General features: G+C 33.9%; 1 protein-coding gene across 1 annotated transcript; it reads right to left on the bottom strand.

Annotated features, from left to right (window-relative positions):
- Window positions 1-12,700: 12,700 nt before the first annotated feature.
- Window positions 12,701-14,610, bottom strand: LOC142614658 (WRKY transcription factor 22). Its single transcript, XM_075787216.1, has 3 exons — window positions 13,970-14,610; window positions 13,699-13,809; window positions 12,701-13,546 (listed from the first exon to the last, which is right to left on the bottom strand). Exons 1-3 carry the CDS (start codon window positions 14,455-14,457, stop codon window positions 13,012-13,014), a joined length of 1,134 nt encoding a protein of 377 aa, XP_075643331.1. The 5' UTR covers window positions 14,458-14,610; the 3' UTR covers window positions 12,701-13,011.
- Window positions 14,611-15,420: the final 810 nt, after the last annotated feature.

Below are 15,420 nucleotides of genomic sequence, written 5' to 3' on the forward strand. Positions count from 1 at the left end.
TTTATTGATAGTTTTGGAGAGGGATTTTTTTTTTTGTATCTGTTTGATTTAGAATCGAAAATAGTAGTTGTATTCCCTTGTTATTTGATTCACATTACAACGCAATTGCTAGTCCATATTTTACATTTTTGTCCCCTTCTATATTAGCTTGAAGAAGGATTTCTTTTGTGATCACGTTGTATGATCATTTTATGATTGTGTAGTTGTATGATGTTTTTAGTTTGTAATTTTTAAGTTGTTTAGGATTGTAATTTATAGTGTTGTGTGTGTTTTATGGATTAGTGATTGCTCTAGTTATTAGCAATATTTTTTAATTGTCGATTAAATGAATAAAAACTTTTCATATACCCTCCACAAGCCTTATAGTATTTAGGCATAAATGCAAATTTAGTCCCTACATTTTACCTTTTTTCCGTTTTGGTCCCTAAATTTTCATTTTTCCACATTTAGTCCCTAATCTAATTTGTGCTTCTCAAAATGGTCCTTGTCGTCACTACCCTAACGGAAAATGATGACATGTTAAACAGAGGGATTAAAAAGCCCAAGCCAAATAGTCTTTCACGATACAATACTTGTTCAATTGCCACTTTCCTTAAGAAAATCAAAAGACTATATATTAAATTATTGTCTTTATAATATCAAAAGTCTCTTATAATTAAATTATTAATAATATTGAAACAGCTGAAGCAGTCATTAATATCCAGTTCTTCTGCTCTTCCTCTCTTTATTTAATTGAATTACCATAAATATCTCTTTCTCTCTCTCTCTCTCTCTCTCTCTCTCTCTCTCAAAGAGAGAATATATATAATTTAATAGATTTGGAGGATGTAGTTGAATTTAAATATTGAATGAAATGAGCTAAGATTACATTTTGATTGTTAAATAATGAATTTTTATTTCAGCTTAAATGAGTAAATTTCATGGAATAGTAGTAGCTACAGTTGCTAGCTAGTATTGATGTGATTCATTATTTTTCTATATTTTAGAATTTATTTTTATTAGTGCTAGTGTTTAATTGGATACCCTTGATTCTTGTACCTCGTGGGGTCAAAAATTTTGCAGCTTCATTTATTTTATTTTTTGTTATTTTAATGATAATAAAAGTACGTAGAAGTTAAGACTGTAGGTAGAATAACTTGTATAAGTTTCCCCTCAAAAAAAAAAAACTTGTATAAGTTTCAATATTCCAAAAAAAATTTATTATTAATTGGTCAAAGACTTTTGCTTGATTGTTTTGCATAATATGAATTCCTATATTTGAATTCTCATCCCACCTTCCAATTATAGTCGTTAAATTTTAGTTGAAACACAAATGTTTTGCCAATGAGTTTTTCTATTTTCATTTAGTAAGTTGAAATTTACATTCATCTAATAAAATATTGAATATAATTTAGCATATTCTTGTCAAAGTAGATGAAAGATCATATATGCTAATTGTATGGTCTTACAATTGCACATTTGTTTGATAGTTCTCTTGCGATTGTTTGAAGTAATTTTTCAGCTTCCTTATCAAACAAAATAATTATAGCACTCATTTTTTTTTCTTTCTCAAAAAGAAAAAAAAAAAAAAGCTTACTATTATTATTATTATTATTATCATCATCAATGTTGCTTATGAAACTCATACGAATTCTTGTTATTTAATAAACATAAAGTAGAAACAATAGCTTGTAAATAGCAAAAAAAAACAAAGGAATGCAAATCTGCTTTCAACCATTAAAAAATTAATATATAGAAATTAATAGAGAAACATTGTGCACAAGTTTAATGAAAATATCCTTATTTAATAATATTATATCCTTATTTAATAATATTATCGATATGATACTTGAAAGATTATTATAGAAAATTTGGGTAATATTTCTGCTCTATTAAAATTCAGATATTTTAAATTATGGTCTAAAAAATTTTAGAACTACAACCCAAAAATATGGGTATTACATCTGATAAATGATCACAACCCAAAAATAAAAGTAAAATTGTGATTACCTAAAATTCTAATTTTAAAATTTCTTTCCGATTATTTGAATTAGATGTACCAAAGACCAAACATAGGAATTTTTAATTAGAGAGACAAATACTTATGAAAATAGAGTCAAATCCATATTGGAAAAAGCATACAATCTAATGAACAAAAAATTATGCCCATCAATTGATGGTGTCAATCTTGCACAAAAGTATTATAAAGCCGGAGTTATGGTATTTGTCTATAAACAAAGCATCAAACACATGATGAGCAAATAACCATATGACCTTAATGTTTAAACTATAAAGATTGAAAATTCAAACGATAAATTTAGAAAGTACATTGCTAACAAAAATAAAGTGACACTAACCTTTTGCATTAGCCTTTATATTTGTTGGCCATTTACTTATTCTCATAGCATAGGGCCATTTATTGGAGGCTCATAAAAAACACTCATATCAATATCATAATATGCCTTACATGTCACAAAAACTATCAATATTCATATTTTAATAGTATAACTTAAAAAGAGAAAAGATAACAATTAAATTTGATAAAAGAGTACCTGCAATAATGTTTAAGACAGCATCATATATTGTAATCCTCGTCTACTCTGGTAAAAGAATGGTAGTCCTACCGGAGAGAGACAAAGACAAAACTCTTACAATCTTGAATATTGTTTAACCTGGATTTAAAGGGTAATTTGCAATTTTTAAAATTAATCGATTAGAGTAGATAAACAATCAAAGAGAACAAAAGAAAAACTAAAAATACAAAATAAAAATCGCATCAACAAAAGTAGAGTTCTAAAGAATATAAAAAAAAATTATCAACCTAAAGAAAAGATGTAAGAGAAATTAAAAAAAATCAACCAAAAAATTGAGAGAGAGAGAGAGAGAGAGAGATAACTTTTTTGTGAAGGAAAGCTATACAAAGAATGGAAGAGAGAATAACGAATTTATAGTGAAATTGTGAGAATAAGAAGAGACAAAAGAAGGGAAGATGAAAAGAAGGATGAAGAGTGATATTAAAGTAGAAGGTAGTGGGGAGATGAAAAGATAAGGGAGGGAGAAAGTGTAAATATTAAAAAAAATGGGTAACATTAAAAAAAATTATCAAAAAATTAAAAAAAATAGAATAATGACGTGAAAGCTGATGTAACTTAACAGGAGCGTAGCAACAATTAATAAATGATATGCTTCAGCTTTTAGATATATATAAATATAGGGATTCAGATCCTCTAGAGTTCCTAGGAACTCTACCAAGTAGAGTTCATTAAATCCTAACCACTCTTTAATGATTTAATGGTTTAGATTCTGCCATGTCAGCATTTCATTAATAATATTCTTAAAATAATAAAATAATGTTGTAAACAAAACAATTAAGATGATTGTTAATGAAATGCTGACATGGCAGAATCTAGACCATTAAATCATTAAAGAGTGGTTAGGATTTAATGAACTCTACTTGGTAGAGTACCCTAAGAACTCTAGAGGATCTGAATCCATAAATATAGATATAGATTGTATGGATAGATTTAAAAAGACAAGTAGCATTAAAGGAAAGTGACACGTGTATAGAATATTAGCATATTATAGTGCAACACATTTAAAACACGATGATGATGATGTGGCAATGCCATATTTAAAACCTAGAAAGTGAAAAGTGCCAATTGCTACCGCTATTAGATTTTCCAATTCAAGTAATTTCTTAGAAACTGTCCTTCAATTAATTTTAAATAAAAGGAAAAGTTAACACTTGAAAATAACAGAATGGACAAGTGTGAAGATTGAGGATAATACTCCCCATGTTATAACGTAATAATTGAGGTTTCAAGTATAAGTAAAAGGCCATGTTCCAAGCAAAGACACATATCTAATTCCTCATGTTCTTTCGCTTGTAATTCACTAGTTTATGGTTATGTGTACTCTTGTTAAGGCTTTCGTGCAAGTAAGTAGCTTTGTAAGTAATAATTTTCTTAATTAGATTGTTAATTATCAAGTTGTTGTGATCCTTATCTTTTAGCTTGGATAATGGAATCGACAGCTAAAATTTCATCACTCGTAACCTAGATAGATGAGATGGGCTTGGGATAATGGCATGGATAGTTTAAGTTTCATCACTTGGAAGTTTATATGATTATGTTTTCCTAATGATATGGAATCGAGTTGGCGCAATTAACGTGTTTACCATCGATATGAAAGAATAACCAATGATAAAAGAAAAGTCATCTTAGTTTTAGACGAAAATGAACCCATCCCCTTTTAGAAGCAAATTCAAAGTCATAATAAAATCTGTAAGACTCAAGGAAAGCCATTGATGCAACTTGTGATTAAAATCAATGCTTGAAATTAAGATAAGAACAGTTGATTGGCAACGACAGTCCCATATATTCTTTTCCATCATCACATTCACATTATGCAAATATAATCATGAAGAGGTATTTATGCTTGCTTTTTTTCCCGCATGCTTATTCTCTTGGTCTTGGTATTGTTTCTATTATTATAAATTTTGGACCCAATCAGATTGGTATGAACGAGTGTTTTACGATCCTGATATGACAAAAAAATTTCTCCTACCATGAAAAACCTTAAAACCTTGGCCATTTCCATTAATGGTGACACTTGGAATTAAAATATCGTTGACAGTTTATTAAAGAAATGGAACCAGAATTTTTTATTTTTTCCAAGGGGATGGTTATAGTTGAACCAATAGATCCCAATCAGGGGCGCAGCTACATTGCCCCCCCAACCCCCCCAAAAAAAAATTTTCTCCTACAACTATACTAGTAATAGGATATAGCCCTCCCGGCCCCCAATTATTTCTAAGATTTCAAGTCAATCTAATGGATTTATAGTTGGCCTCCTCAATTGTCCAAAACTTTGTTACCTATCCACCTCAGTTATTCCTAAGATTTATAGTTAGTCCAAAATATAATAACTAACAGTTGATCTTCTCAATTGTCCAAAATATTTATAATTAATCCAATGGATAATAACTCACTCTCTAGCATCATTGACAACCCATTTTCTAACTTAATTTCAATTTTTTTTTTTTTTTTTTTATCTTTAGGTACCTACGGAGCTTTGTTGTAGGTTTATAGTTGCAAGTGCCAGCCCATTGCTCCATTTTCTTTCTTCTCAACACAAAAACTCCTATCTCAACCAAAATTATTAATCCATTTTTTTTCATGGTGCAACATCATCTTCTTGACTCTTTAAAGAAGTGAATATGCGAGTGCATTCTCTCTCTCTCTCTCTCTTATCAATCATCATTGTTATTTTATCATTAGTATTATTTTTGTTTCTTTCTTGTGCCACTATGTGTGTGTTGATATGCATATGGTTATTTAAGATTTTTTTTGTTCACATTTTTGTATTGCTATCTTTATTCCATTAAAGATCACTGGGCATAATTTTGATGTAATTGTATTTGTCTATAATAAACTATATAGCTTTTGTATGTTCATTAATATTTAAGAATATAACAATATATCAAAGTTAATAATTTTGTATTCAATATGAACTATGGTTAATATATCACTAATCCAATTTGGCCCCTCAAGTAAAATTTTCTCGCTACACCCCTATCCCAAGGTCCACCACATTTAAACAAATTTTTCATCACTCTTCACTCAATATTTGTCACTCATCACTCATCACTTAAAATACCTCAATTTTCTATACCCACCCGTTTGGCACACTTCACTCACCTTCTCATCACTCAATTTTTCTACTTTTTTGTAGGATCCATTTTTGTAAAGTGGTCAGACCCTTCTGTTAACAAAATCAGCTTCAACCACAAAACAAAAACAGTAACAACAACAACAGCAACAACAACAATAACAGCAGCAACAACACCCATCTCTCCCAAAACACAAACCCGAACCCATAAAAATTTCAGAAGTTCCCTCGCCTCGGCAAGACTGTCACCGGTGAACAACACCCATCTCTCCGACGTGTACGGTGGCACGATGGGGTGGGTCTTTTTTTAAATCGGCTGGTTTTTTTTGTGTGGATGCACATGTTTGTGGGTTTGTGTTTGTGTGTTAGTGTGTTAGAGAAAAGATCGTGAGAAGTGAAGAAAGGAAGAAAGAACAAGAAGAACAAAAGAGAGAGAGAGAACCTAGAAACCCAGTGAAAAGGAATGGGAAAAAAAATGCAACCATACCCAGAAACCCAATGTAATAAAAAAAATAAAAAATAAAAAAGATGAAGAAGACCATACCAACAGCGTGAAAGGGAAAAGAAAAATGGAAGAAGAAGAAGACCACCTCACCGAACCCTGTGAGGAAAAAAAAAAGGTCAAAAGTTGCGGCTAACCTGACTAGTGGGTCTCTCAATGTATATTTAATTATGGAAATGCCATTAAAAATAGAGTTATGGAAACTGAAAACATCTAAAATGTGTTTTCAGTTTTCATAATTCATCATTTAAAAATCAAAGAATTGAGTGATGGAAACAATAACTGGAAACAAAATCCAAACAAGCCTCTCAGTCATGGGTCTCACCATTTTTGAGTTATGGGTGATGAAAACAGAGTTATGAGTTATGAAAACATGAAATCCAAAAACCCCGCCTTAGCTATTCTATTGAGACACATTTTGCAAAATAAGATACTATTCCGTATGAGATATTGGCTTCTCTTGGTATTAAGTTGACATTTGCCCTTTCTGTTTTGTTGACTTGACCACCAATAGAGGATTGTGTTTCCAGAATAGTCAATCAACTCTTCGTTTTGGAGTTATTGATCCCTATTAGTATCACACTCACATTTTCGTTTGACCTTTATAAATATACTAACAGAATGAATTCTATCCACATGAAATGTTGTGTTATTTGAATGTAACTTTATAACAAGTGATGAGTCCATAAAAATTACTAAGTTCATCTATCTTAATGGACAACCTTGCATCATTAGTAGGCCAAAAGATGTAATCACTCAAGCACATTCAACACATTAATGGCGACCGTTACTCATCGGTCTTAAACGCCCATCAATACAATAACGGTTACACATGGGTAATAATCACTTCCAATTATGTACAACAACTATCCAAATCACCTATAAAAGGGATAGTCCATCTCACTTGTGAAGGTAACTGTTACAAAACATTATCTATATATAAAAGATATGAGCCGATACTAACTTAAGCATCGGAGGCTCCCCCACCAAGCACAATCCGATGGTCTCTTCAATCAACTCTCTTTATCTTGCAGGTCTTATAAGATCGTCAAAAGCTCCAGATTGAACGAGTGACCAAACTGACGATTTTGGCATTATCAACAAGGTTTAGTAGCATTTAACTATTTGTCAATGAAACAGAGAATCGTCCTTTTCTTTTTTTTCTTGTTTGGTGTTTTTTTTGAAAAAAAAAATTTCATAGTTTCAATAATTACTATAGTAAAAATAGAGAATTTATATTTTACGCATGTTCGTTGAAAACACTAAAAATATACTCAGAGCTGCAAGTGTTTTTTTGCTTTTTGGTTGAACACTAGACGCTAGTAACAAAGTACAAGCAATTTTCAGTCTAATAAATGAACAAACAATAGACTATTACATTTCTATCTACTCTCATGAACTCTTTTAGCTCTTTAAGGAACTATCGTAAAAGTTATCACTAATTCTTTAAGCCACTACAATTGAGATGCTACGTCATGTTGGAAAGATGCTGACATGACAAAATGGGTAACTTGCTGACAACTTGAAGAGGAACCAACTACAAGAGCTCCTTTCCTTTTCACTCCTTCCTTCCATTCTCCAAGTCCCAATCCTTCGTGTCCACACCTATCTATATATGTCTAAAAGGAGGGGGTTGGAGTGTGGAATTAGCCTAGCCGTCTAACAAAATATTCAACAACAAAATCGAGTCCTTTTTTTTTCTTTAAAGAATTTCAACATTTTTGCTCAATAATAACTCATCTTTATCATCAGACCAAAACACCTCTCTTATTTGATGATAAAATATTTTACCAATTGAGCTTATTGAAACCTACAAAATCGAGACCTAATACTACAATTTTTGTGTCACAATTTGTACCACAATTCTGATATGATAGACTGTAATAGGTCTATCAATTTTACATGAACCCACTCATTTTTCTTCATAACTCAAACTAGCCCATATTAAAATTAGGCAAAAGTTATGTCCCTAGACTTTTTATAGATTTTGTTATCAAAATCATGCCACATCATCCAAAATGTAACAAATTATGTTAGAGAATCATGAAAAATAATTCAAAAAATTTATTTATTATGTATTAATACGGTGCTAATCATATTTTGCACAAGATTCACAACATCAATTTTTTAGTATTAATAATTTTGAAAAGGAAACCTATTATTTTCAATTAAAATTTGCTTGCTTCTATTGGTAAACAACTTTACCAATGCTACAAGTCAGTAGCCACTAGGGAAAAGGATGGACCTAGCCCGCCTCACCTTTCGGCTGTAAATTTCCTACCCTGTGCCGTCAACCATTTAGAGCATTCACGCGTCTTTTTATAAATTTTTTTTTTTTTTGGATAATTGACTTAATTTTAGTTTAATACTCATTTTATTTATCTATTTTAGTTAATAAAATTTTTTTATCCGCATTCATTTAATTTTCTATTTTATTTAAATACTATCTTTTAATTTTTTTTTTTCTTATTCACAAACAAATACAATATAGTAATTGTTAAGATGAGCCACATCATGACCTAGATTTGCCACTCAATGGCCAAAACCAGCCTTCTCATGGCACGACCCATCCAATTGTCAAATCAACCACCCTATGCCCAATTTTAATCAACTAACAATGAACAGTGATCCTTATATTGAGAGTGAGAGGGAAAAATTAAATGATGTTGGATTAAAAAAACGAACATTTTGCTTGGCTATAATTAATGCTAATTAGACTTCAATTTGTACCGTAGCTAGCAGTTGTTTTGGCTAGGTTGTTGCCCCTTTTTTGGATTAGGCCATCAAATTTTAGGGTTTGTTTGAATACTATTTTTTGTTGAAAATTGAAAACTAAAAACACTGCAGTTAGGGCTGTCCACGGGTCGGGTTGGATCGGTTTTGGACCCAACCCGGACTCGACCCGCCGGCGTCGGGTGGAGGGGCGGAGGAACCCGTAACCGACCGCCGGAAAAATCGATTGAGTCGGTTTCGGGTGCGGGTGAGCGTCGGTTGGGCCGGGTGGGCCAGGCGGGTCGCCGGAATAAAAAAAGGATTGAAATCTGAAAAAAAAAAAAAAAAAAAAAAAAAAAAAAAAAAAAAGCGTCGCCGGAATCTAAAAAAACTCACCGGATTCTGCATTTTCTCGCCGGATTGTACATGTTTTTGCTGAAAATCACTGGGCTTTGGCCGGATTTCCTCGAATCGAATCTTGATCTCGTCAGATCTCCTCGAATCTAAGCTTCATCTCGCCGGAGTTGGCCGGATTTAAGCATATTTGAGTGAGGATTTGAGCGGATTTGAGTAAAGAAATGCCAAATGTCGCCGGATCAGAGCTAAGAAACCCAAATGTCGCCGGATTTCAGCTTCTTTTTGAGGTTTTGTCGGGCGGGTCGGGTAGATCGGGTTCTTGAGGACGAAACCCGTCACTCGACCCGCCGGGGTCGGGTTCTGAAGACTAGGACTCGTCACCGACCTGTTGGAGGTGTCGGTCCGGCCGTGACGGGTCGGTTTTGGTCGGGTTGATCGGGTCCGACGGGTCGGCGAGTCGTCTGGACAACCCTAACTGCAGTAAAATAATTTTTAAATGTGTGAATAATATCGTGAAATCCAGTTTTAAAAAAAAATTACTGAAAAAAAAAGGTTTGTGGATCCCGTAAACAATACACAGGACCCACTAAAAACGTTGAACGCTGAAAAAGTGTCCTTTAAACGTGCACTTAGTTGAACTTAGCTAAAAGGTTAGTACAGTACAGGTAATGCACTTAGAGAAAGGTAAAGTTCTACACAAATCTTAACTTAAAATGTTTTTTTTTTTTTTTCTATTTTAGCTAATCACTGCCAAATAAACCTCACATACAATCTACTTTCTTTCTCCATTCTTTTAAAAAAACTATTTCTAATCATTATCTCTCTTTTTTTTTCTCCCATTTCCTTAACCAAAATTCCACTCCTTCACTGAAAAAGGAAATGAGAGAGACCAAGACACGAATCGTTGCAAATCCAGAAATCACATTCTCTTATTTCTCGTATTTTCCACTTTAAAAAATCATCATAAAAATCACTACAAGTTGTTGCCACCTCTTTTGGCAATTTTTGCCATTGTGAGAGAAAAGCGCGAATCAATCAATCATTGCCTTATTCACCTCCACCACTGCCAAACTCATCAGAGTTAAACCTGCAAGCTATCAACAATTTGGGTGAATTGAAAAGAAAGGGAAAAAGAGAATTGGTTTGCAAAGGGATAGAGACTTCTAAAGACATAATAAAAAACTCTTTTGTTAAGCTACAATGCTGGGTTGACATGAGCACAAACAAAATAAGCACTAGCATATATTAAAAATAAAAATAAAAAACACAAATGAGAAATTTGGGCAACACCATACTCACAACCCTAGTTCCCCAAATAATGTTGCCTCATATATATCCTTTCATGTGGTGCGTGGTAGTGAGGGATTGAACTCAAAGCAGAGGAAGTAACAAGAACGAGAGGACGCCATTTTCATCCAGTGAAGAGGAAGTGAGGGAGGGGAGAGACAACAATTTAATAAAAACGTAAAAATAAAATTGCTGCTAATGTGGTTCAAACTAGAGGCATAAATTTGCAGACACATGCCTTCCCAGGAACGAGGGGTGCCGTCACTATTGAGTGAATAGGGGTGAGGGAAGGGAGAGGTGATTCTTCGTTAAAAGTAAAAATGGTTGCTAGCTAGTATGGTCCATACTTGACATAGGTTTGCAAAAAAAAAAAATCTTTCCAAATTCTATTGCCTTATCCTTTCATGTGGGGTACGGTGATGAGAGATTGAACTCAAAGTAGAGGAAGTCATAGGAATGAGAGGACATCATCGTCCTCATGAAGTAAAAATAAAATTGCTACTAAGAGCATTAGTATTGGGTGTAAAAACTCCTCAATTGCTATTTTACCACCTATACCCTTAAAAACATGCAACCTCCAGGTGAGGGTATTTAAAAATTTATACCAATTTGCTCTAGTAGTTTGGTATCCTTACCAACACACTGTAGCTAGTTGCTAAATGGTAAATAATATTTTTTATTTCAAAAAGTAGTTTTCTCTATCTTCATTTAATAAAATAAAATAAAAAAATAAAAACTCACTCTCTCCTCTTTCTCTCTCTTTTCTCTACCTCTTACCGAGGGTGGTAATTCGTGTTCGCGGGTCAGGTTCGTATCATGTCAAGCCATAAGTACTCTGATATATGGGTTGACCCGAACCCGACATGTTTAGTAAACGAGTCAAGAATTTTCAACCCTAACTTGACCCGTTTATTAAACAAGTTAACTTGACAAGACACGTTTAATTAATAAGTCATGTAAAAGTCAATACAAATAACCCATTTAATAATCTATTTGATTAATAGGTGATACATAACCTAAATAAACTATTATCAATTTCCATATATCTAAAATTAAAATACAATTACAACCATAAATATAGTAATAAGCATATAATTACAACAAAAAATTAAGCAATAATAACAAAATTTAATACTTTTATTATCTAAACAGGTCAGACGGGTTCACATGTTGAACACAAACACGACTCGTTTATTAAACAGGTTAGCCGTGTCGACCCGAATATGACCCGAACTCATTTAGCATCAACTCATAATCTGTTTATAAACGAGTTAGTCATGTCAAATTCGCAGGTCATGTCAAATTTTGCCACCCATACTTTCACCCGTTCATCTCTTCCCTCTCTCATTGCTCTCCTCTCTCTCCCATCTTTGCTTAGTCCCTTTTGGTGGCGACACGACAGTAAAGGCTTAAAGGCGACAGCAAAGGCTTGAAGGCGACACGGTAGTAGCGGCTTGTAGATCCTTTTTGGGTTTTGCTTGTTGTGGGTCGTGGGTTTGCCACCATGGGTCTAGGTTTTGCTTGCCGTGGGTCGTGGGTTTGTTGAATCGATGTTTGAGGCTTGGGTTGGAACAGGTTGTGGATCATGGGTTTGAATGGTTTGTGAGTCTTGGGTTGTTTTTTTATGGTTAGTGGCATTGTTTTTTATGGTCAATGGTGGCGGAGTTTTGGACTTTGGGTGGGGGTTCATGTGGCACATATTAGTGTTTGGGTGGCTGTAGGTTGTGATTTGGGGTGAGTGGGTTTCAATTTTGGGTCAGTGGGTTAGGATTTGGGTGAGATAGGAGAGGAAAGAGAAATGAGTTTTTTTTTTTATTTTATTAAGTAGTTTATATTATTTTATTAGATTATATGTATAATAAGAATTGAAATGTTGGATGTATTGTTAAATAAATTGGTAAAATAAATAAAATAGTATTTGAAGATGTAAAATGGATTTTTTTTTTACATCCTAGAACGTGAATACTCTAATGTATTTCGAACTTTGAGACATATATTTGCGAAACACATGCCTTCACCATAGGTCCTAATAAGTGAAGACACAGGTTTTTATAAGAGATCTTTATTAAATTGATTCTCTTAAACTATGGGTTTTAGGACCATAGTTTTCTAATCCCAACTCCATGCAAATTGATAAGTGATAATCATTCAAAAAAAACCAAGCACATGGCAAAAATATATGAACCACAAACAGAAAGTGAAACAAAGCAATTAAATTAATCACTAAATTTACTTTACTCCCACCAAAACAAAAAAGATGAAAAAGATAAAATAATGATTTTATCTACCAAATTACTTCTACGATCCACAAAGAAGAGAATATCTTCCCTTTTCCCTACTCTAGAAGACTCACTAACAACCATAAATTTAGATTCCACCCAATTGTTACCACTACCAGATACACCATCTCTCTCTCTCTCTCTCTCTCTCTCTCTCTAAAAACTGTGTCTACGTGTGTGTCACAAAAAGCATAATCCACGTCAGCATTTTGAAATTTCTTCAAGTCAGCCAGCATTGTTGGCCACCCAGTTACTACAGTTAGATATTGGAGCAAAGCTCGCCGGAAAGTTGTCGGGAAAGTAGTCTCCGGTGCCCGGACCGGCGAAGCCGTCCAAACCCATGAAGAAATCATCGTTAAGAACCATATCCGATATCCCAAACTCGTCCCCTTCTTCATCATCTTCCTCCACCAAGTCCTCTCTCTCTTCTTCTTCTTCTTCTTCTTCTTCTTCTTTGCTGTCGGTTGTTGTACTCTGAGTCTGAGTCTGAGTCTGAGTCTGAGGTACAACAAGCTCTTCCTCGAACGAGGTTTCTGGGGAAGAGTACTGCTTTTGGGCTTTGTTAGGGTCACCAGCGGTGACGTTTTGGGGTGTCAAGGGCTTCTGACGCGTGGACCCAGCTAGTGAGTTTCGGTGCGTGGGAGCTGGGTGGTTGTGCTCTCCTGTGTATGTCACTATGAACATTCCCGGGTCGGTTTTGTTTCGCTCCACTTGTTTTCGGGCCAAACACCCTTTTGAACTACTACATCTGTAATAACCCCTGTAAATAAATAAAAGAAACAAAATAAATTCAATTGTTATTATTTGTCTATTAACCAAAATATATAGAAGAGAATGTTGAATTAACTAAATGCATATCCAAAAATTAATGATTATAATATTAATTAGAAGTAAGGAATTTGAGAGACAAACCTTGGATATGGAGATCCTTTGATGGGTTTTTGGCCATATTTTCTCCAAGCCCATATGTCTGAAGAGAGACCCTCGGCTGGTACATGACTAACTTTCTTAAGGAGATTCTTCCTGAAATAGAAAATTCCAGAATTACAATTATTAACCAGCTTATTTTAAATTAAATGCTAAGTTAAAAATTACTATCAATCAAAGAGAAGATTTTAAGAACTGGGTATTTTTCGAATCTATGATTTTGGCTAAGTACTGAAAAAAAAGCTGTCAAATTTACCTTCTTTTGGACTTGGGGTTGGAAGCAGAGCCAGATTGAGACTGTTTAGTCTGTTGTTTTTGTTGTTGTTGTTGTTGTTGTTGTACTTGATGTTGATGTTGTTTTTGTTGTTGTTGTTGTTGTATTTGAGGTTTGGATTCAGTGAAAGAGGAAAGCGAATTAGAGAAGGATGTGAGAGGGGAGAGTTGTGGAGAGAGAGGCTCAGATTTGGGGAAGAAAGGCTTGCAAAGCTCATGCAAATCCAAATCCTCAGAAACATGTCGTCTTGCTTCAAAGGGATCTGAGAATGAGAAAAGTTGGCCTTGTCCTAGGCCAAGTTGTTCACCAACACTACCAGAAAAGTATGAGTTATTAATATTGGAATAATGAAAATCAGACATAAAAGATGTACTGGCGGTGGTGGTGGCGGCGGTGGTGGAGGAGTTAGTGCGAGAAGCGGTGGAGACACAGCCTCTGACCACAGCCTGTAGATCCCAATCTTCTTCCATGGCCTTAGAAGACAAACCCTGTGAATCTGTACCTTAATTTGTCTCTGCCAACACTGTTTGAAGAAAGAGAAAAAGAAAGACAAAACAAGGCGCTGACTTTTGGTGAAGGGAGAGAGAGAGAGAGAGAGAGAGAAGGGGTTATCTTATTCTTATAAGGGTGTAATGAGTGCGAGAGAATTATATATAGAGACAATGTTGGTAGTAGAGAGCGAAAGTGGGTTTCAATAGTCTAGAGAGAGAAACAAAGAGAGAGGGCAATTTCATTTGGCATCTCTATGCGTATCTTTTGTGCTTTCTTTTTCTTCGTGTTTTTTTATTCAAACATATACCAAAAAAAAAATATTGGTTTTTGGGGGTTGACCTGTGCAAATGTCAAAGGGGTGGGATTTTATTTTACGAGGAAAATTGTGCCACACGCTCTTACCTTTACAAAACTGCACACACCTCGTGAGTTATACCGACAATGAGGAAAAAGAAAACGAAGTGTGTGGAAAAAAGTGGAGGCCAGTGAATTTGTTTTCCATTTTTTTTTTTTGGGTGCTCTCATCAAAAATCATAGATGCCGCTTAGTGGGTAGGTATGTCTACGTGTCCTCACGCGCTTATTTTGCGCCGTTCTTGAATAACAATGACTACATGGGGATGAGGATGGGGATGGTGTTTTGAATCAAAATTGGCAAGAAAGAATCAATTAGTATAAAATACTACTGTAAGTGTATCTCACTTTCATTCTAGTTAATTTCATTCTATATTTATTTAATTTCATTAAAATTTCTATAATTGGTTATTTTATTTTGTTTTTTCCTTGTGAGTTTCTTTAAAGTTTATTTGTTTTTAGTGTTGCAACATTTAAACCGACATGTTTAATTTATTGTTTTTAATTTTTTATAGTTTTTCTTAACTCACACTCACGCATAACTTTTGATTAAAAAAAGCCTTGATCCTGCCTTGAGTTTCAGCTTAT

This window comes from Castanea sativa, chromosome 11 (assembly GCF_040712315.1).
Source record: "Castanea sativa cultivar Marrone di Chiusa Pesio chromosome 11, ASM4071231v1".
NCBI lineage: Eukaryota > Viridiplantae > Streptophyta > Magnoliopsida > Fagales > Fagaceae > Castanea > Castanea sativa.